Here is a 23,181-nt window from a genome sequence, read left to right as displayed (position 1 = left end):
GCAGCGAGGGGAAAAAGACAACATTATTAAAGATCTGCCTTTGGAATGGAAGCACAGCTTGCCCTGCGGCTCGTCATGCTAATATTTAACATGAACACAGCAAATTTCATCTCCAAAGAGCTCTGCAGCATTTCATCAGCTTCAGCACCAGCGCTGGGAGCGACAGGGACCAGATGGAGGAGCAGGAACCTGGCCAGGGACGAGGAGTTTCCAACCTGAGGCATCCCAGGAGCTGCAGCATCCCTGGACCCGGCTTTTGGGGCAATCAAAGTAACACGGGAGGAGGGATGCGGCTGTGGGAACCACTGAGATAAGAAGTCTGATAACAGGGGTTGGGAAGGCAGGCAGGATGAACTCAAAACACTCCAGGTAAAGCCCCGTGTCGCCAGCAGCAGCAAACACAGCTCTTAGAGCTGACAGCCGAGGGACGGTTTGGAGGGATGTCCAGAGTTAGGTGAGGTTTCTCCTCACTTGTCCTCTCCCCTTCCATACTTAGACCCGGTAGCTATTTCAGCGTCCACCTCCAGAGCGCCCTGTGGGACCAGGAGCTTATCCAGACGGGGAACAGCTCTGGGAGCAGCCGGTGCTCACCAGAGGTGGATTCGCAGCGGGAGGGTTTGGTGGATCCACAGCCCGTGTGCCGGCACCTCGTCGAGCTGCTCCCGGCACCACCGGGATCTGCTCCCGCCTCGGGAACGCTCCTTTCCCTCCATTCCAGCTCACCGTGAGTTTTGGAATTTTTGGTGAAAAAGAAAATGGGATATGGGTTGGTTTTTTTTCCTCTTTCACTCAAAGAACAAAAGTGTTGCAAGCACCAAAGCAAACGGGGCTCATTTCTCATGGCGTGGGCTCCCTGCGCCGAGCGCAAACGATAACTTGCTCCACAGTCAGAGCGTTTCTCCCATCGTGGCTTTGCTGGTGTGTGCTGGCGAAACTGGTCACGGCCCATCCCTGGGGGACACCGAGACCGTCCCATGGGGCTCAAAGCTCCAGCAGTGAGGGACAGGTTGGGACCTGCCCCAGCCCACGGCTCCGAGCGGGACCCGCAGCTTCTCCACAAGGTCAGATGTTCCTTTGCCGGCAGCTGAGAGCTCCTTTTGCTGCTTTAAACACTTGTTTCCTATTAGTAAAATAAGACTGGTGAGAAAAAAATCTCTCTGGGTTGTTTAAACTTCTAGCAGGGTTTACAGAAGAGGGGAGGGGAAGGGGGAGAGGCTGTGGGTTTCCCTAACCAGGACAGGCTATTACAATCAAAAACATTCAAGGGAAAGAGAGAGAGAACGGAGGGGGAAAAACATCCCTTTTAGAAAACACTGGAGCCGCTGTCTGTGCGCTGGGTTGGTTTTTTTTCCTCCTTCCCTCGCCTTCGCACAAAGCAGCTATTACTGGCCCCGACCACAACAAATTAACGGGGTGGGAGAGGGAGGTGTGAATGGTGGGGTCTGTATGGGATGGGGGGTGAGCCGCCCCTCACCCCCTGTCCTGCCAGGAGGGGGGACCCCGTGCTGACCCCTCACGCCATGGGAGAGAAAGCCCAAGCGACAGGGGAAAGGGAGACAAACAGCCCGCAGAGTGCGATCCAGCAGCAACACGGACCCGCTGCTCCCCGGCCACCCCCCAGCCCTCAGCAGGGCAACAGCAACACGTGTCCCCTCCCAGGGCAAGGTTTTAACCCGTTTTCCCAAGAAAAGCGGGTGCTGGCATCACGCTGCGTGGGTGCCAGCCGTCGGGTGGACATGGGGTGCAGGAACACAGAGCTCTGGTGTGCAGCACGGCAAGAGCAAAGACCCTGAACACAGGGGTCCATGCATGTGGGGTTTCTTCTGACCTGGAACACCCACAGGGGAGAACGGACCTTCTGGGCTCAGCATCAGGCTGAGAAGGTCCCCGTGTCATCTCCTGGCCTACAAAGTCTTCTGCTCACCACCCTCCTGCACCCCAAGGACATCAACCCTTCCTCCCACCGCAGCTCTGCCTCAACATTTCTTAGACTCTGGGGCCTTTTGAGCCTTTTGCAGGGACACTAATCTCATCAGGACAAGGACACCTCCATGACATCATGGAGGCCAGGAACACTTAAGCCTTCCTATTTGCTTTGCCTCAGTTCAGAGCATGAAGGTGCCTCCACTCGCTGCTCAGGCCACCTCTGTTTGCGGTATCTCAGGAGATGTCCAGGTGCTACGGCAAAGCAGATTTACCTCCAACACCCCCACCGTGAAATGAAACCATCCCAGGGGACATTCCTCTCCCCCTTCGCCGCGCACACCTCACACCTTCTCATAGCTCCAGTGTCGAGCTGACGGCAACGCGGCCGGTGAGAAAGCGACGGAATCAAAGCTGCATTGTGTACGGGGAAAACAAAGGCGTCCTTATTACGGAAATAGGTGGGGATTCTTGGAAGGCTTCCCCCGACTGCAAAGAAACACATTGTAAAACAGATGCACAAAGCTGGACTGGGGCGGCTTGGCCCAGGGGAGCCGAACCTCCACGTGCCCGCGGCGAGCTACGGGACACGGAGTTGACAACGGGGACAGGAGCCAACGCAGCCAGAGAGACAACTGTCAGAATGAAATGTTTGGAGACGTGAGGGTCTCTGAAGCGAGGAGGGTGGGGAATAACCGGTAAAGAGGTGTTAGAAGGAGATCCCGTCTTGTCTGATGGGTGACCCATGTACAGGTAGGAGACACTTTGCAGAGAAGGGGGATGACCTGCGGCTCATCCCCAACCCACCAACACGTATCGATGTAAAGAGAGAGCAGCCCGGGGCAAACTGCACCGGACTCTCCCTGGGGACGTGCGTGTCCCGTTAGCGGCTCTGCCACCGGCACCCTGGCCGAGGCAGGAATGGCACTTGTGTGTCTCCTCCATTTGGGCACAATGGCCTCAAGTGTCCTTGGAAGCATTAAGGATCAAGAAGCCAACGTGCACTGGACATGTTACCTCTCCCATCTCTCTGCCTGTGCTTCTCCACCTATAAAACGGGGCTGAAGACAGTGACGTCCTCCATAACCTTCTTGATCTGGGACCAGAACCGTCACTGGGACACGTGCCACCCACACGCGAGCTCTGCAGAGTGCCAGTGCCACCGGGTCTCACGGGACAGATGGCTCTGCCCTTGCGCTGGCTCATCCTCCGCTGCAGCACAGCCCAGGGCTGCAGATTGAAGGAAGAAAAGGTGAAACCACGGCATGGCGGTGGAGCTGCACCGAGGACCAGCTCCCCATGGTGAGAGGGACGGGCTCCGTGTGCCCCGGGAGCGGCGCGGGGCTGGACCTCCTACCCCCGGCTCGCCTGCCAACTGCTATGGCACCACGCTGGGGGACTGCAAGTTCACTTTCAAAAAAAAGTTGGCATCTCTGCATATTTGCAAGGTCAAGGCACAGAAAGCCTTCTATAAGCCTAAACCCTTGTTTTCAAGGGCCTATTCTTTTACAAACTGATTATGAAAGCAGGCTACATATTCTTAACAAGCCCCTTTTCACTACAGCTTTCAATTCCCTCCAGTGTATAATGTGCATGTGTATTCTTGCATGGCAGGGCCCTTACATACTGTTTTGATTGTTATCGTCGTGCCATGAAAGGGCCGATTGTTTTGGGTTCCCGGGATTACATCAGGGCTCCCGCTCGGGCCGCCCGCCGAGGTGTTTGATCAGGACTCGCAGGTGGGAAGGAGCTCGGTGGCCGGCGCAGGAGCCGCCGCGTTCCCCCAATCCTGTCCCACCTGTTAGACCGCGGGGAGCTGTGGGGGGACGGGGTGGCCACAGTCCCCTCCGCCAGCCCCATGGCCACTGGACCATGCTCCGGTCCCCAGCAAACAGCCAGACCCATCCACGGCTGCTCCCACTGCTTTAAGTGATGGGTGTTTTAAAAGCCAAATGTGTAAAAGCAGGTGGGAGGATGTTACTCCCACAAATTTCCCCTTGATAATACAGTATCTTTCATCTCAAACACTCAAAATTATCTAAGAAAAAAAAATAGTGGATACAAACCTACAGCGTCTCGTCCTCCTGAGTGCACCCACCAGCCCTGATGCCCATGGGAACGCAGAAATGCACAATGTGTGGCCCCATCCCATGCAGGGGATGCAGCGTGTGGCCCCATCACACGGTGCCTCGAGCCCAAAACCCCTCAGGTCTCCTCCCCAGTGGGAAAGGAACAACCAGGCTGGTACACACTGCACCATTTCCCAGTTACGCAGATGTACAAACAGATTGGAAATTATATCTGAGTGAAATCTGAAAAAAATAGGCACCCTGTTTCCATTTGGACGTCAAGAGCAAAACCTCCACCCAAACCACACCACGAGCGAGCTGCTTTCCAAACGGCACAAAGGCCGGTACAGCTGGAGGGAAGCAAAGGGAAGAGGAGAAGTGGCAGGAAAGAGTTTGTGGCACAAAAGATCAGGAGGCAGGAACAGGTTGGACAGTTGCACAGACACCCATCCCCAACGAGAACCACAAAAGCACAAGAAGGGAGGGACGGGTTTGAGTGGCTCCTGGGATGGGGAGTGCTCTTGTCAGGCTCTGCTGAGCCCCGCACGGCTGCACATCCCAATGGGAACACACCTGCTCCCCGGAACGTGGCCCTTTCGGCGCTGCCACTTCCACATCTTCTCCTCCCCTCCCCACGGCCGGGGCTCCGAGAGCTGCGTCACCCGGCCAGCGGCACCAGCCGAGGTGACAGGGATGGGTCTGTGCATGAAGCACCCAAACACATCCACGTGCCCGAGCTGGTTCCATCTTCAGGTTATATCACCGAGCTAAAACACGCAGGACTTCTTTTTTATTCCCTCTGGTGTGTTGGCGTGTTCTGTGTCCTGCCCACAGCACACACAGCTCTGCCAGATTTGTATGAGCACTCGGGCTCTTCCCACCTCCCCTCCCAAATCCCGCTTCACCGACAGCAAACCCGGAGCCAGCTCCTCCTGCATCTCACAGTCGCTGCATCCTCCTGCGCTCCCCGGGGAGGACCGAGCCCCCGAACCCTTCCTGCGTCAACCACCAACCCGTTATCGTTATGGCTTCATTGGCCCAGGAAACTGAGGTGCACAAAGGTGGGCAAGCCCTGGAGGCAGCTGGCCGAAGGTGCAAGGACATCGCAGGAGACACGCGGTGCCACTGAGGGTTGTCACCCTGGGTACCAGGCGCTGCCAGCGTGGGCTCAGATGCCCCACAGGGTATCTCCTCCCCCTTGCAGGGAAGCTGGGGGGGCTCAGCAAAAAGCCCACAAGTCTGGACACCCCCACCCCTCCCGCTGTGCCCCAACAGCAGTGACTGCCGGCAACAGCAACTTCAAAACCTCAGCGTCATCCGGGGTGGGTGACAAGGGACAGAAAGCAGGGCCGTGCGCGGCCGACGGGCACGGGGCTGGTACGGCAGCACAGACCAACCGCCGCATCGCACCGAGGGCTCCCTATTGTCCGAGAGCTATTTATTCCTCTGGGGTTTTAAATTCTTTATTCTTATCTGCCCGGTTATTTATGTAACTGTTTGATTTATGAGTCAGTCTCACGCACAGGGTAAAAGTTCACGTCTGCCCCGCTCGGGGAAGCACAAAGACACGTTTCACGAGCTCCGCGCGCTCTGCTCGCTCCTCTCTTCCGCCGCGTTCTGACCGGGGCTGCGCAGCGGGAAAGGCTCGGGCAGCCTCGGCGCTTTAAACCGCTGCCAGACCAGAGTGTGAACGCGACCGGTGAGCGCAGGATCCGCCAGCATCGGCTGAGCCGTGCCCGGCTCCGGCTCTCCAAGCTGGTACCTGCAAAACCAGCAGGAGACGTGACCGAGCGCTGGACTCGCTCCCTGCAAAACCACCTTTGCAGGAGACGCGATAGCCGGGAGCGATGGCCCCTGTCCTGCCTGCTCTCGCGGCACCTAATGAAAAGCAGAACCCAGCACACGGACAAATTGCCATTTGCACAGTTACTCCTACGTAGCTAAAAAGTTAACAGGTACTTATGAACGGATGAAAACATCAAGTCCCATTCTCAGCATCGCTTCCCCGCTTGCTGGAGTTAAATTTGAACCAGGCGCCCTGCAAATCCCACCAAACTGGTACAAGCAGAACAGCACCAACCATAGAAACAGGAGTCTGGGGATGGGGAGAGGTCGCACCCATCAGCCGGTTCCCAAAGGCGATGGCTGGGACAGAAACGACTCCAAGATCACCCGTCCCCAGCAGCCACCACGGAGCCACCGGCAGCACCTTCCACACAACCATCACCAGGAGGTGCCGGTTCAGACCCTACAAGTCAGAATCACCTATTCTTTAATATCTTAAGACAACCCTCATGTGTTAACCCTTGTTAACCCCATTTTAAACAGCGCTGGGCTGTGGAAAATTTAAATTTGTACATATTCATACAGACACACCCATAAATAAAGCGGGATTTAACGATGTGGCTGTATTGATCTCAGGTAGGGCCGGAGCTGGAGGGAGATACAGAACCCTATAAAGGCTGTTGAAATATTTCATAGAAAATTAAACACACACAGAAGCTGGGTGGTCTAAAAGCAGGGCTGGGATCATGGCCCACCTATCAAAATTCCCAATAATACCTGCCAATTAACGTTTATAGCTTCATGCGAAAACGCCAGCCCTCTCCTTTTTGTACGAATCTTCAAACTGCAAGCACGTTTCACACAGAAGATTATTTCACATGCCATGGAAATCTCAGTGCAAATTACAAGCTGGGGCAGGGAAATGGTTTAGGGGGCATTTTTAGGGCTTGTCCTGCAGAGCTGGGCAGCCGGGGGCACACATGGCCCCATCGCTGCCCCAAAACAGGCGCCTCGAGTTTCACCCATCCTGTCTCAGCCGGTACCAGGGCGATGGAGCTCACATCGCCCCCGCTCCCACGCCACAGCTGCGCCAAAGGACTCACAAACCATTCCCGTGCGTCCACATTTACACCCTGGTGGGGATCATTAGCTAAGAACAAAATTAAAAGTCCTGAAGCGGTTTCTCCTCTCCCCTCTCCTGCAGCATCGCTGTTAAAACGCTCCGGGGAAGAGCGAGAGCGGCAGAGCAGCTCCTTTATGCAGCCTGAAAACCTGGAACTAAACAATTTACTAACAGCTGTAGCTATAAAAGGCCCCATTATCGCACCGTGTACAGTAACAATGTCTTCATTCAAATCGCTTCCCCTCCTCGGAGGGTTTATTTTTAAACCAGGCTGCGAGAGAGAGGAACAGGCCACTGGGGCTGCAAAGACCCAACCTGGTGTTCAAAGTGAGCCTTGTTTGGCATTATCTTGGTAAGATAAACAGGGATAATGGCTTTTTCTTTCTCTGCTTTTTTTCTTTGCTCTCTTTTAAGGTGAACAGGAACGGGTGCACTTTGCCGATCAAAGCTGGGGCAGGAGGGACCTTTGTGGTGAGGTCCTGGAGAACACACACCTGCAGGTTTGGGCTGTTGGGGCTGGGGAGGGAGCAGCACCTGACGCTTTGTCCCGCGGGAGCAGGGACCAGGTTCAAGGGCAGGTTGGCTCTGGTGCTCACCTCCCGACTGACCCATCCTCCCCAGCACCCGCTGCGATCGCATCGCTGTCCATCCTCCATACGGAGCATCACGCACAGCCTGGACCACCGCGGAGAGCCGGCCCCAGGACCCCTCTGTGCTCCTCCTCAGCTGCTCTCCTGCAAAATGCCAGAGGATGACATGAGGACATGCCATTGCTAGACATGAGGAAGAAATTGTTGTCCCTGAGGGTGGTGAGAGCCTGGCCCAGGTTGGCCAGAGAGGTGGTGGATGAACCATCCCTGGAGACATCCCAGGCCAGGCTGGACGGGGCTCTGAGCACCCTGAGCTGGTGAAGATGTCCCTGCTCATGGCAGGGGGGCACTGGGGGAGCTGGGAAGGTCCCTCCATTGGTTCTTGCAAAGGCAGAGCTGAATCCTTCTCTTGCAAGGCTCTTGCAGCACGCAGCCACAGCTCGGCCAGAAACCATTCGGCTGGCCAACAGCACACCCAGGAACGGGCTGGGCAGCTCCCCACAAAGTCCTCTCCCATGAGGGTGAGAAGTCAAAGAGCTCCACATGGGAGCTGCTCTGGGCATCCCCTGCCCTTCAGGATGTATCTGCAGACACAGTGACCACCACCGAAAGAGGGAACGCAACCATTACACAGACTTTCCACGGAGCCAGATGTTGTTCGGGAGGCCAGCTGTCTCTCGTAAGTATTACAAATCAACCAAAAACCCTCCTCGGTCTAGACATTTGAGCAAGGGAGAAGGAAGAAGTGAGAGAGAAGAGGGGAGACTATTTATACAAATGGTGATGTAAATGCCAACAGCCAGCGAGGGATTGGCAGCCAACAGCCCGGCTCCCAGCCAGGCTCTGGAGATCTACCTGCTCTCTTGGGTCTTCTCCTCCGCCAGCCCAGGCGATGGACAGGGCTGCACACCCACCGGGCTGCCAGCGCCTTCAACCAGCCCGGTTCACATAAGGGATGGGGCAAGGAAAGAACAATGAGTGTTGCCACCAAACCTGCCTGCACCAATGCGGTGAAGGAGCCTTCAACACACGGCCACAGAGCCCGGGGGATTCTGCTCCCCCGGGCAGGTTTCCCCTGCACTGACTTCAATGCTGTGAATTTTGGTTTCTGAATTGCAGGAAAGCACAAAGCACCTGTTTTCTCTAGAAGCCCCTCCACCTCCTCCCATGTGGCTGCTTTCGGAAGATGCTGCCCATCTCCCCCAGCCCTGCCCGGTACCTCTGCAGGCTCCAGCACCCTCTGTGGCTCCGCCATTCTCTCCTCGGCACCTCCACATGCTCCCCGGCAGCGTCCCCAGCCCAGAGCGACCTCGGCGGCCTCGGAAAGAGCAGCTGCCCCTCAACAGCTGAGCGACAGAAAAGCAGCCCCGGCCAAAGTGACTCTTTGAGACACTCAAAGAGCAGAAAAAGCATCCTCCGAAAAGGGCAGCTGACCCCCAAGCTGAGCCCTGACCCTGCACAGGGATGGGGGAACGGACCCCCCAACCTCCCCAGCCTGGCAGGAGACAGGACCAGCATCGTGAGGCCAAGGTAAACCCTTCAAGACGTGGTTGGCTGCCAAGAACCACCACGGAGCCGCTCTCCCAGCTGCAGCCCTGCCTGACGCAGGGTTCCCTCTATCTGGGGGCTCAGCACGGCTCCCCCACATCTGCTCGACGCTGGGACACAAGCACCTTCCCGTGGCCCGGGGGACCCGTGGCACCGCAGGTCAGGGTCCTTGCTGGGCTCCAGGACCTGCTTGGCACCGGGGAAGTCTCCACCAACTTCAGTTCACCCTGAAGCCAGTCTCCAGCACCCCGGATCGCTGTGATCAAACCGAGCTATGGTTTTTGAGGACCAGGAACGCATTCCAGCTCTGCTCCCGACCCCAGCACCGGAAAACAAGGTCTCTGCTCCCTGCCCGCGTCTCTCCGCATCAGGGGCTGAGCAACAAAACGCTGCAAGACCCCAGATTTAACCGCCCGGCATTGCACCAAAATGAGAAGCAGGATAATAGACTGTCCAGGCACTGCAGGAGAACAAATGATTTCCTGCTGAGGGAAACATCTGGTGGCTTTGAAGGCAGCTCAATAACAACACCGCAGCCCACAGAGCTTTCCCACCGCATTTTCACGCGAGATGCCGGGAGCGCCGGCCGCTCCGGAGCTGCGCCGGGACAGGCCGGGTGCTGCTGCGGTGCTGTCAGGATGATTTCCTTACTCACACAGATAAGGATTTTTCCTGGATAAAGGATGAAGCCAAGACACCTGGGGTGGGGGAAGCAGTTGGAACCCACCTTGCTTCCCATGCACCCGCTGTCTTTCCCTGACAACCTAGAAGAGGCGTAACACCCATTTACAATAAAACCAGTTTCCTGATGGGCACGGAGAGAGCCTCACGGCTTTGCCAGCCTCATTTCATCAATGCCCAGAACTGTTCTTCTGCCCGAATTGTGCATTTCTTCCCTTAAAGCAAATCTGTGTGTGTGCGGGTGGGACATCTGCACCTGAGGCTTCTGCTGAGGTTCAGGAGCCACAATCCTGGTTGTGCTCACCAAACCCTTCCAGAGCACCAGCATGGTGAAAACGCACCTTAGAACCAACCCCACCGCTCATAAAAGAAAAGCCCTCGAGAAACGTACCCAGCTCATTAACTCTCACTTATTAATAAACATCGACCTTCAGCAGAGGCTAATTAAGAGGTGCTTAATAAGCATCTTCCGACAGTTGTGTTTTGCGGCCGGCGGCAGCGCGGCTCTGTTCCGCAGCCCGGGAACCGTGGAAATCCCCGACCAGCCCCACCTCACCCCACCAACAGGTGGGAGTTTTCCATTCGATGACTCTAAGATGACGGCCTTGATCTGATAAAGAGGTCAGGATTCAAACCCACATTGTGATCCCAGCCGAGCAGCCTCTTCATTAGCTCCACTGTGGATCTATTCATAACCGAGAGACAGAGGCTGCATGTGTGCGAACGAGGGAAAAACCCCGTGTGTCTTCTGCTGTCTCTCAGACCACAATGATTTCCATTCATTCAAAGAAAACACAGTATAAAATTTTTGCCTGGTTTCAATCTCCGTACATTAATCAAGCCTATTTTTTTCTTCCCAGCCTGAGAGACACAGCGTGGGAGGCGCGGGCTGTCCCATGGAATAATATTTTCCAAGCCATAGTCAAAGTCTGCCTGTCAACTCGAAGCCTCTTTTCTGTCTGTTTTACCAAAGCTGGACAGGAAACAATCTGTGGGCACAACAGCCCAAAACAAGGCCAGCGTTCCCAGCAAAAAGGGCCGATGAATGGGAACCATTGTGCTGCGGTGGAGGAAACAAAACCAGCATCATCGGGGGAAAAATCATATATCTGTTTATATCACTTCCACGCTCACCCCCAGCATCGCAGGGAGCGCGGCCATGGGCACCACAGAGCCCCCCAGACTCCGTCTGCTCCAAACCAGAGGCAGCAGCGAACACCCCGCAGCCCCTCGCCCCTCAATGTCCTCGGCTCCGTCCTAAGGCAGAGTTCACCACTCATTTCCCTGCAGCGTTTTTAACCTCTCTAAATTATTTGCATCCCCGGTATCCAAGGAGGACCCAGTGCCCAGACCACCCATGACTTAACCAACCATTTCACTTGATTTTTCCGACTTGTAGCCCCTTTATATACAGCATCTGCTCAGAGCGATTTACCGCGTTTAACTCAATATCGGTTTCGCCTATTTGACCGTTCTCCCGCTGTTGATGGAGCAGCCCTCTGCTGGGCGTCTGCCCACCAACAAAAGCCACATTTGGGAGTCCCGTTAGACCCGGGGCTTGTCCTACAGCCCCGTGAGACACTGGACTGGCCTCAAATCTGCGGAGAAAAGGCTGTTTGGAACATGGATGTTACCCCCTAGTGTCCGCCGGGAGAGGAGCAGCCCAGGGGCCGCGCTGCGCGCTCCCGCTCAGCAGCGGGGACAGGAGCTTTCTGCCCTGAAACACGGCAGGATTTTAAAATGCACCTCTGGAGAAGTGCATTCTGTCTGTGTTTCATTCTGTCTATTCAGTTCAAGTCAAACTTGCAGGTATTTCTTGCCTGCAACCAGCCAAGTTAGTTATTCACTTTTAAGTTCTAATCCATCTCCTATTTTTGACGGAAGAAGCAGAGAAGCGGCTCTGCCCCATCCGTGTCGGGAGCATGGGGAAGGTGCCCAGACCCCCCAGCACACAAAGCAATAAAAATGCAGAATATAACAGATATTAACAGCACCAGGCTCGGCTGTTCAAACCATCGCACGGAAAGGTGTTTAGTGAAACAAACCCAGCAAATGAACACCAAAGGAGGTGAATGCTTTTCCAGACGAGGCAGGAGTTGCCCGTCACGGTCAGTCCAGCACATACCGCGGCAAAGCCAGAAGCCCCTTGGGCTGGGGACGGCTCGCAGCACCAGTTAACATTAAAATTAAATGATCCCTCTTGTCAAATTCAGGCCTTGCTGGTTACCCAGGACCTGAAAACACTGCTGCACTTGAAATCATATTTTTTTATATTTTATGTTCTGGCATACTGGGCAAGGTGGGGAAGAGGATAACCAGCCCCTCGTGCCGCTCCTCAAAGGAGGAGCCTCTGATGTGGAGGGAGAGAAAAAGAGAGATCCCCAGGGACTCCATCTCCCTCCGGCTTTTGTGTTTCCAACCAAAGCATAGGGTTGGACAGCCCTGCCCGCACCCCTGCCCGCACCCCTGCCCGCACCCCAGAGCAGCCGAGGGACGCGCAAATCCAGCCCCTCTTCATCTCAGCAGCTCCAGCTCCATCTGGTTCCTGTTAAATCAGCCACACAAGGTGGAGAGGGTTTACTCCCCCGCGCTACAGTGTGCAAAGAGGGGGAGGCAAAAGAGCTTTTTTAAGACACGGCTGCCCTTCTCTTTACCTTCCTGCCTGGAAGGCAGCCAGGAGCGGCTCACGCCTCCCCGCTCACATCTGAGGGGACCGTCCCCTCCGGGCTCCCCGTGTGCCCCACGCCGGGCACGGCTCCTCCCTGTGCACTTGTACGGGGTCTCGCTCCTCTTCTGTCACCCTAGCAGCTTTGTCCTGAGATGCTATTTCCAGCCCGTGGGACTTTCTGATGTTTTCATCCTTGTGAGGAACTGGGCAGGAGAACCGCAGTCCTGCAGCAGGATGCTCCCCACCAAGGAGGGATGCCCCCCACCAAGGAGGGATGCCCCCCAACAAGGAGGGATGCCCCCCACCAAGGAGGGATGTTCTGCAAAAGTCAGGGATGCTCCACAGCAACCAGGGATGCTCCCCAGGATCCCACTCCAGCCCAAGGAAGAGCAGCAGCTCAGCACCCCACTGGTAACACCCCAAAAGCAGCCATTAGCTCATCCTAAGCCCCGTCTAAGCTTCCATAAAACACAACCCAGCTTTCTGAAAAAGGCTCAAGCGTGCTGCCCAGCCAAAGCAGCACCGATGCCCACCTGAGCACAAAAGCAAAGAACCAGCCCCACCGCCGAGATCCCACCTTCCTCGGACACAGGACTGTGCTTCCCAGCATCCCCTGACAGGTCAACTAAAGCGGGTTCTCCCCACACCACAAACCATAAGCGAAACAAGTGGCAAGGCCGGGGACTGTGATCCGAGGGTGAGCCCTGGAGCCGGCGGAGGAGCGAGATCGCAGGAACGGAGCCTGCACACCCGGTGGCAGCAAAGAAACGCGGACGAGCGCAGGCAGGGGCCGCGCAGGCAGCACCCAGAGCTCCGGGAGCCTGGGGTGATGGAGAAGAGCGGAGGGACGGATCCTGCAAGCCCAGAGGTAAGAGGCAGGAGAATCAGGGAATGGCAGAGGTGATGCCAGCACGTGCAAAGCACCAAGTGCTTTAAAAGGCAAGAATCCCACTGCTTCCTAATCATCCTTTTTTGGTTAAACCTCAAAGCACCCCCTTGATTCAGACCATTGCTGCTCTGCCTGCACCGCCTGTGTCGGGGCTCAGCAGCCCCACAGCTCCCAGCCAGCCCTGTCCCCACAGCGTCCCCCAGCCCTACGGTGCTCCAAAAAACCCCAAAATGCTCCCTCACTACACTCAGCCGGGGCTGAGCCCTTGGCCAGGGCAGAAACCCTCCAACTGCCATCGGGGGAAAGTCCTGAGGGAAATCCCCACGGGATCCCTGCACGGCATCGGGAGCGGGGTGCTGACCCTCACCCCAGCAAAGCCGGGGAGAATCACTGCGCTACGTGAGAAAACCAAAGCACTTGGGACAGCGGCGGATGGCGGAGGCAGCAGAGACCCAGCACCCACCCTGAGCTGCTCTGGCGCACGGAGGTTCACCAGAACGTGCTCAAGAACCCAGCCCAGAGCAGCACCCGGTTGTTTGCAACACCCCAGCGTCGCCGCTGCAGAGCGGCCGGTGCTCTGCCCATCTTCCTAATTGCCTCTCCGCAAACACGCTGCTTATTGCAAAGCCCGTGGCTCCAAAAGCAGCCCCTGGGGATCCAGCACGGCTGCGTCGCACAGCCCTACAGCCACCTGGCGTGAATTCCGGCTCCCGCCAAGCGCGCACCCCTCTGGGAGCGATGCAGTCGGGCAGCGCTCCCCAGAGCGAGCCGGCATCTATTCATCGAGCACAAAACTGCGAGGAAAGTTCTCTGGTTCGCGTGGGCAAGTCACAGCCAACCCTGGGAACATGTCCCAGCCCCTGCGAGCGTCCCCGGGCACCTGCGGCTCCAGCTCGGGCTCTGAGCGATGGAGTGTTCAGCAATACTCGTGCACGATTCCAGGTTTGCAGCTCAGCCCAGCTCGGTGCTCACGCCGTTACTCACACCCAGGGGGACGCCGGAGCAGCGTGGAGGAGGTAAACCGAGTCACGCAGATGTTTCATTAAAGCTCTATTACAAAATAATGGACACAATCACAACTGTCGTGTCCCCTAAGAGCTGAGATTGGCCAAGGAGCAGCTTTTGGATGCGTCAAAAGATTTAGCTCTATATTTCACATTTGCTTACATCAAATACCATTCCACTGCTATTTTCTAAGCCTCCATAACACAAATTAGCCACCTAGAATTCTACTCTTGGATATTTCCAAATGGCTTCACAGCAGAGCAGCTACACGGAGCGACTTTCGGGCTGCCCGCAGGTGACAGTGACAGACAGATTGATGGCAATGAAGATATTTTGTCTCCTTTCGCAGCTGACTACATTTGCATTGGTATTTTCATGGCACAGACTCCACCTTTCATCTAACATGATTAATGCCGTTGTAAATACAGAGAAAGAACCAGCTGCTTCTGGCTTCTTAGCTTCTACTGAGCAGCTGACGGGGAAAAAGTCCTTTTGTTCAAGCATCTCTGGAGCCTCTGCAAACCTTATGAAGAGGCTTTTATTCCAAAAGGTTAGAGAAACATGGTGTGTCGAGCGGGTGTATCCTGCTTTTCTCAGCACCCATCTGGGTGGGATCTGCCGCAATCCAAGCGCCTGGGGCAGCAGAGCCGCTGCCAGCTGGGATGCAACGGGGCATCGCAAACACAAGGTTTTGCTCGTGTCTTTGCAAACACAGCTTGTGCCCGGCCAGAGAAGGGGCTGGGTGACCTGGAGGGCTCCAAAACCAGCCCCGGGACCCCCAGACCCCGCGGCAGGATCCAGGTGGCTGAGACATAACTGCACTTCCATCCACCAGCCGTAAGGGCTGGGTGGGTTATTTACAGAGCCGGACACACCGCGTGTCCCCAAAAACACATAAATTACAGCCTGGGGCTGGTAAACAAAGGGCGAGGAGAACACAGCAAGCCACGAGCCTCCAGGGTGAAATTCAAACAGAAAAAAGCATTTGGTATCAGCACATCGAGGCGCCTTGGCAGGAAAGAGCCGCTCGCGATCCAGCCACCGAGAGGTGCCGGCAGCAATTCCAGAGCCCAGGCAGCTCCCACCGGCCTCCTCCCCTCCTCCCATCCCTTCAGCAACGCTCCCAGTCCGCCCAGTTCCAGCTCGGCACGGGGAGGCTGGCACGGGGAGCAGCCGCGTTGTCCCCGCGTCACCCACCCTGCACGGCCAGGTTTTGCTCCCGGTGGCACCCAAGGCCCAAACCCCCAGCCAGGCAGTCTGGAGGAGCTGAATGAACCCCCCGTTTCACACCAGTCCTGGAGGGAAGCACAAAAGGTTTTGCACAGGGATGCGGGAGCAGGGATGCGGGAGCAGGGATGCTGGGATGCGGGAGCAGGGATGTCAGGAGCAGGGATGTCGGGAGCGCTGAGCGTCTTTATTGCCACCAATTACAGATTTCAGTGGCCCCGCTTGGCAGGAACGATAAACAAAGCCACCACATGCTTTCCAATGGCTCTGGAAGCTGCTCCCACCCATTGAAGATGTTGCATTTGTGGAAAACCTCAGCATTTCTCTGTCACATCTGACAAGCAAAACCACTAAGATAATGCAACAGCCCCAGGAATTTCTCCTGCTCCTCCTGCCCAGAGTTGTGCTTCCACACCAGTTTCAGTCGATGCACCTCCAACCACCCTGGCTCAGTAGCGAGGCAGGACAGACAGACACACAACCTCCAAGAGCAAAGACACAAAACCCGATGGACGCGGAGCGGCGCTGGGGCTTACCTGGCGCTTTGGAAGGTCGCAGACGCTGATTTTCCAATCGCCCCGAATCCAACTCCCACTGCCAGACCCTCTGAAACAGGAAGGGAAAACCAGTAAGGCCAGAGCTGAGATCGTCCCTTGTCCTGCGCTTCACAAAGACGGGCTGAGCAGGAGAGCAGGACTCAGGGCCACGTCCTTACCCTTCTCACTTTAATTTAAGTGCATTTAATCTAAACTCAACACCAGAGCCTGCCCAGGGTATTCTCCACTCCGAACCCATGCCAGCAGTTTCTCAGGAAGCCAACACAGAGAGGAGAGGTTTCTGTATTTGTGAAGGTTTCTGGTCTTAGGAAGGTTTCTGTATTTGTGAAGGTTTCTGGTTTTAGGAAGGTTTCTGGGTTCATCCCTGCAGCTCCAGGGGTGACTGCTCCATCCTGCCCCGCTCCCCTCCCACCCTTTCCCAAACTTTTCCCTCCCTCGCCCCGCTGGCACAGCTCCCTCCTCTCTCCCAGAGAAACAACTGGTATTCAGAAAGCATCAAAACGCTGCTACTTTTGTTTTCCCTTTGTTCAAAATCCTCATTTTTGTTTTTGCAGCTTCCCTGGTGTCACTTCCCTACGAGCAAGGTGGGTGGGGAGAAAAAAACCACTCAAAAGAAAACAAAAGTAAACCTGTTTGCGGTCGTGTTCTGGGTTTTACACCTTCCAAGGAGCCGATTACCCGCTCCGCTGCTGGGGACAGCGGGACTGCTCAGAGGAGCATTCAAACAGGTGGCAAATGTCACCGCGATATTTACCTGTGTGCTGGAGAGGAAGGGCTGGGAAGAAGAGGCCTGTGAGTGTGTTTGTGGGCTCCTGAATTTCCCGTTGCCTTGGAAACACACCATAAAAAGCAGCACTAACTTGGATAATCATGGCATTTGCATCCTTGAGCGTGGGGAACCACAACGGCCAACAGCTCCTCAGAGCCAGGATCCACGGCTCGGGATGGAGAGAGGGGAACGGGAGCAGCCGCCAACCCACCTACAGGGTGACGGGGCAAGGAGTCTCCAAATTGTCCCTAAAACACCACGGTTGGGGGATTAAACCATGGAGTAAAAGAGCCAGGAGCGGAGCTGTGGGGGCTGTGACGGCCGGAGGGGCTGCAGGTGGCGATGGCTTCGAAGGACGCTGCTCTGCACTTAAGGAAACTTTGGGGATGGATCTTTAAAAAGACGTTTTCTGGTCGTGCTCAGTGCGGCTGTGAGGATGTAATGAAGCTCTGCACAAATGGGTCTGGTGATGATCTTCCCAAAGATTTGTTTTGAAGCGAGACTCGCCCAGAGAGCAAAATTCAAGGGACGAAATTGCTAATTTGTGTGAATTACAAAAATAGCTTTGACGGGGGAAAACCACTATGGTTTCCCTGCTGCAAAGCAAGTGTCATGGAATAAGAAACAGCAGCACAATTAATGAAAGTACAAACCACAGATACATGGAAACAAATTATGGGAAATTAAAATCAACAGATGGTGTGTAGTGAAGGGCTTGTTTGGAAAGGGAGAAGCAGCCGCCGGTGGAAGCTGCAGCCCGAGGGGAGGACAAGGTGACACGGCGGCTCTGCCATGGGCTTGGCCAGGTCCCCACGGCCCACGGGAGGACACAGAGGCCGGGGCAGGACCAGCACAACCATGCACCGGCCAAGGGGCTGCTGACCCTTAATGGTTGGACGCAATGATCTTTAAGGTCTTTTCCTTGTGGTTCTATGAGCCCAGAGCATCCAATGGGACCCCACAGCCAAACCAATCTGGTGTCACGCGTGGTCCAGAAACAGCACGTCCCCGGTCACCGCCGAGGCTGGGGAAGCCTCTAATTATCTATAGCAGCTAATGTGTGATGCGCTCAACCCATTGCTGGCATTTGTTTCAAATATTTCCTCTAGAAAAGCCTGCCAAGATCACACAATAACTTCACCATTTCAATAACACTGGTTCAGCCTCTTTGAGAGAAGGTGTCAAGCCCCAGAATGACTCTGTTTTGCAGGCAGGCAAGCAGATACACAGAGATTTAAACCACAGAAAGAGCTCGCCGCCACTGTCAAGAAAATGCATCTATTTAACCTAAACAAAAGGATTTTGCCTCTCTTGGGCTTCCTTGGCTTTGCAGTTCAAGATGCTTTATCCTGATAAGGCATTACCCGCGGATCAGACTAATCCTACGCTAACTTAAGGATCAGCTCCAACCCTGGCAGTCTGCGGTGCTCCTTGCAAAGCCGTGCTTGCCGAGAAAATAAAATAAGCTTCAAAACCCTAAACTGAAAAGCGATAACCGTGCTGGAGGGTCACTACAGAGCCTCCTGTTGTTCATGCCAGATGGCTACGGGATGTGTTATGGCAGCCTGATGACCGCAGCGAGGGCAAAAAACGTGATATCCATTGGGTTTGTTATGCACTGTATCTGGTATGCAAGAGCTGAGCAGCGAGGGTCTAAACCAGCGCACCTTCACAGCACCACAGACCATCCAGCACCAGCCCCAAAGCCAAGGGGAGTCCATAGCATCTCCAGGACCATCCTCCTCCATCTCCTGTAGCTCTTGGCTGCTGCCATGTGCAGGACCAGCTCCCTCCTCCGCAGCCTCAGCGCAAGGGGACGGTGACCACGGGCATGGCAGGAGGGGACCACGCGGGAAGGGGACAGCAAGGTCTAGCGAGGATGCTGTTCCGAGCCCAAAAAAGCATCTTTGCAGGGAAGGCAACCAGTGCAAAATCTGGAAAGGACACGCCAAGAGGGAACACTATGCAAGGGGAAGGAGCATGGGAAGGGAGCAGAGCAGAGCCAGCCGAGCACAGTCACATCGAGGCACTGTGGGCAGGCAGAAGGTGACGGCGCAGGACGGCGCGACAGCCACAGCTCTGAGCAGAGCAGCCGGGGAGAGATTTACTGCAATATCTGGCGAGAAGGACGCCAGCCGAGGGAACCGAGTGCGAGCCGCGCTGCTCCAGCGCACCTCCGACACCTTCACGCTTGGCCGGAGCGCCCCAGCTCCCCCAGCACCCAGCAGAGGGGACCTGGCCATGCACAGCATTCTGTCACAACCCGGCCTTCAATTCTGCTTTCATTTCACTCCAGTGCCCCAACCGCAGAGCTGCAAAACAGCACAAGATGTTCCAGCTCGTTGAGCCAGGAGGACAGTGACAACATTCCCGTCTGCTCCGATCCACAGGAGCACAGGAATTGGCTGGGATGGGCACTGGGATGGGGCCCAGCACAGATCCATCTCCTCCGCGTCGCCATGGAAAGCTCTGCGTGTTCCCACCCTGCGCTGGGATGCTCCTGGGGAGGCCACAGCTCTCCAGCCCCAGGGGGACCAGGGGAGATCCCGAAATGGTGCATCACCACGTGGCTCTGGGCTTTGGATTAGCCCAAAAACACATGGCTAGCGTGGTGCTTTTTGGGCAACCCTTCTCGTCGGCAGGGAGGAGAGGACGGTTTGCTTGGCAGGAGTGAGGTGCTGGCCGCCAAAACGAGCTGCAGATGTGAGACGGTCCTGGGGCACCTGGATGTGGCTCAGTGCTGCCGGTTCCAGCCCAGCCCCGATACCAAAGGCCTGGGTGAGGATAACATACAAAACACACACATTTTCCAAGAAGCTCCAGCCCTGCCCAGCACCCGTTCCACGCTCACGTAGCAGGACTCACCCCCAGCATCTCCGGCTGCAAATGCCACACGAGCCTGAAGTTCAAAGGATCAACTTGAAAGCGGGACGGCTGAGTCCATCCCATCAACCCTCCCCCTTATCACCCACCACCCGAGTCCGCCAGAGCCCAGCAAGCTGAAAGAACCAGCTGAAATGAAGCAGGCAGTGATTTTAAATCCTATTCAGGGCAGCTCAGGCGTCAGGCGGGGATCAGAGCCCTCGGCCGCCCGCTCCCCATCTCCAGCAGTGGCCAGAAACCCCCTGCACAGCCCGGGCTGGGACCCGCGGGGTCGCCGAGCTCCTCGCCAGCTCCTTCTGTGAGCATGGAACCAGCTCTGCGGCCACCACTCGCCGTCCTGGGGAGAAACCCTGTCCTCAAAACAACTGAAAGTAAAAGCCCTTCGGATTCCCTGGAAATCCAAACGAGTAAATAGCAAGCACGGCTCACGGGGCCTTGATAAATTATAGTGGCAAGTAAATTAACCCCGGTTGTTACACTACCCTTATATGCCATAAAGAGAAGGAAAACAAGCATAGGCTGTGGGTAGAGAGCAATATCCTACGGGAATGTTAACCAGTAAATCAAATTCAGGCAGGGTGCAGGCAGAGCTGGCCGCCCGCTCTTGCGGAACAGCAGCAGAGGGGCTGGGCTGGGGTTTGACTTTATTTCCCCTTCTCTTGATGTACAAGCAGGTCAGGACAGCGGTGACAGGGGAACACACACCCACTCGTTAGCAGTTTATTTATCTAAGAAAGATGCTAGTTTATCTGAGAGGACGCTGTCACAGCACAGCCCCCCCGTCACCCACCGGGGGTATCTTTACCTAAAAACCCCTTTTGCAGGCACTGCGGTGGGGATGGAGCAGGGAGGCGGAGGTTTGTGCCTGCAGAGCTTTGAAAGAAACGGCAAGAATTACGGATTTAACAGCAGTAAATGCCTTTTGTGAGCAAAGCCAAGGGTCTGCGGTGCTGAGGAGACCCTTTGCGCAATTTAACACACACCCAATGCTGGGCCAGCAGTGTTCTCACAGGGCTCATTGCAAAAGCATCCTCTGATTAAACGAAGCAAGCAGGGGTTCGTTAACACCTGCCCAAGTCTTTCTCCATAGTAATATCAAGTATTACACCAGCTACTTTAGTGCTTTACACCCACCGGCTCACGCTCCACCTGAACCAGGGCCCCCCCAGCACCCCCAGCCTGGCGGGAGCGTCACCGGAGCCGGGAGTGACATTATCTCCTCCTGCGAGGGCTGATGAAGTTAATTCTCCTGGGTCAGCAAATGAACACGCTTCCTCTAGGAAGGTACTACGGATGCCAACATGTCATCAATTATTCATCCTGCTCTTTGAAGAACTGTTAAGCTCCTAGTGGGAAATTAATCTTGCTATAATGAGGTTTGTATTTCTATGAGAGTTTAAGTATGTCCCTGTCGCCACTATTCAAACTCCTTTATTCCCCCAAGATTGCATTCCAGTTCCTTCTAGGTAACATCATTTTGCCATTACTGCACAGGAAAGTGCAGAGATTACCAGATATCAGCGATGTTCAATGTTTCCAGATATCCACCATTATACGAGTAGCAAGCAGGAGGTTAAAGTCATTCTAGAAAGCCTTTTTTCTCTTCCACATCCACAATCACAGGCTCTTCCGAGAGAGAATACCTGCACCTCTGGCATGATTTCCCCAGAAGAGGCCACCTGGCCAGATTCCCACCTCCCCAGATTGTCACCTCCCCAAGCGCGGGGACATCACCCACATCATCACGTCATCCTCCTGCTCCTCAGGACACGGCAGCACCTCCCGCTTCCCGGGACATCCAGCGAACTGCACCAGCACAGGAGCAGGGTGATGCTGAACCCCCTGAAACCCCCCAGTCCCAATTCCCTCAAAGGCTGTGAGAAGAAAAGCACCTTTTCCAGACCCACCAGCATGTGTCAGGTTTTCCACCCCCACACTAGAACCCGCCGCTGCCCACGCACACACGTGTCACACACCTACATCTTGCGGTTAAACACTTACGGCACCCGTCGTGGCTCCTGCGCTACTTAATGAACCCAAACCGAGCTGCGGTTTGCTACAAAAGGTTGTGGCTCGTTAGGGTTTGGCTTCCATTCAGCTCAGGCAGGTGGACACAGCTCCCCGGGCTCCACAGGTCTGTCACAGGGGGACATACCGTGGAGAAGTCTTGGAGAAGATGGTCCCTGTGGGCCCTTCCGACCTGGGATTCTGGGACTCCCCAAATGTGAAGAGGATCCGGGGAGCAGCAACGGATGGTGTGGACAGAGCAAAGATGCAGGAGTCCCTGGAGCATCGCACCGTCATGTGTTATCACAGAGCCGTGACAGTGCGTGTGACCTGGGACAGCCCTCAGCCGCAGGACAGCAGGACCTGTGACAAAGTGACACCGGCCAAGCAGGACTTCACCTGGGTTTATGCCTTTTCTGCAGCCCTGCAGAAGCCAGCTAACGAGGAGAGATCACTCCTAATTATCACCCTAACCACCGATCCTTTTAGCAGAACACAAAGACAAAATTTAAGGGATGAATTTGCAGTTTATAGTGACATGTATTAATATTTGTGGTATGAATTATTCACTCGTTCCCTCTCCTCCCCCGGGTTCCCGACCAACAAGAGGCCTGTACAGCGGGACGGGGAAGGGGCCCCGTCCCCTTTCCCCGCGGATCCGCGCGCCGCAGCCCGACAGACGGAACAGGACGGGGAGAACAAAACCCAAGGCACCAGCTGCATTAATCTGCTCAGACAAAGCGGTCCCGGGCAATCGTTATTCCCACAACTATTTGCAAGCGCAGGCAGATGCAAGCAGAGCCCCACGGGTCCTGCCCAGCAGCCAAAACACTGGCTGTATAAAAAGCAATGGGAAAATAAACCCGGTTCGGTGCTATCTCACACCATAATGCCCCGGAGGGAGCGGACAATGGAAAGGCGTGAGCGCGGCCGGGCGCATCGTGCGGAGCTGGCACGGCTGGGAGCGCTGGGACGCCCTGCACGGGTAATCCCACCTTCGGGGGAATAAAACCGTGTGTGGGAGGAAAACTTGATAAAGGTTTGTGGGGAGAGTGGCAGCAGGAAAGCACAGCAAAGCCAGGCAGCTTGGAAATGGAGAAAACCGAGAGAAATTGCCTTTCTGCCACCACGGATCTGCTTCGACATCGCATGCCAGCCCCTCTCTCCTGCTCCGGTGACAGCTCTGTAAACCACGCAGGAGATTACCCGTTAATAAGCACCGATTCAGCAGCGCTGAGGCCGGTGACGAGCACACACTGAGCTGAAAGAAGGTGAAACATCTCAAAAGCTCCTGACGTGCCCAGATAGCGCCACTTTGATTTCAATAGATAAAAACTAACCGTGCAGCTTGGCCTCTGAGTTTTCCAGAAATTCAAGGTGTTCCAGGAAAGCCAAACCATACTGCCCTGTGCGATGCCACGGAGTTAAAACGCCATTAATGGGGATGTTAAGCCCTG

General features: G+C 55.5%; 1 protein-coding gene across 4 annotated transcripts in view; it reads right to left on the bottom strand.

The window, feature by feature from the left end:
* The window catches only part of SLC39A11 (solute carrier family 39 member 11), a 76,536-nt gene that overhangs the window by 3,262 nt on the left and 50,093 nt on the right, over positions 1 to 23,181 (bottom strand). For all 4 annotated transcript variants that reach the window (XM_082067061.1, XM_082067062.1, XM_082067060.1 and 1 more), the window contains exon 7: positions 16,045 to 16,114. In XM_082067061.1, coding sequence (XP_081923187.1) covers positions 16,045 to 16,114 — 70 coding nt within the window. The remainder of the gene's footprint in view (positions 1 to 16,044; positions 16,115 to 23,181) is intronic.

Source organism: Streptopelia decaocto, assembly GCF_964273445.1.
Source record: "Streptopelia decaocto genome assembly, chromosome: 16".
Taxonomy (NCBI): Eukaryota; Metazoa; Chordata; class Aves; order Columbiformes; family Columbidae; genus Streptopelia; species Streptopelia decaocto.
Note: the sequence above shows the minus strand (reverse complement) of the source record. Positions and strands in the feature narration are given on the sequence as shown.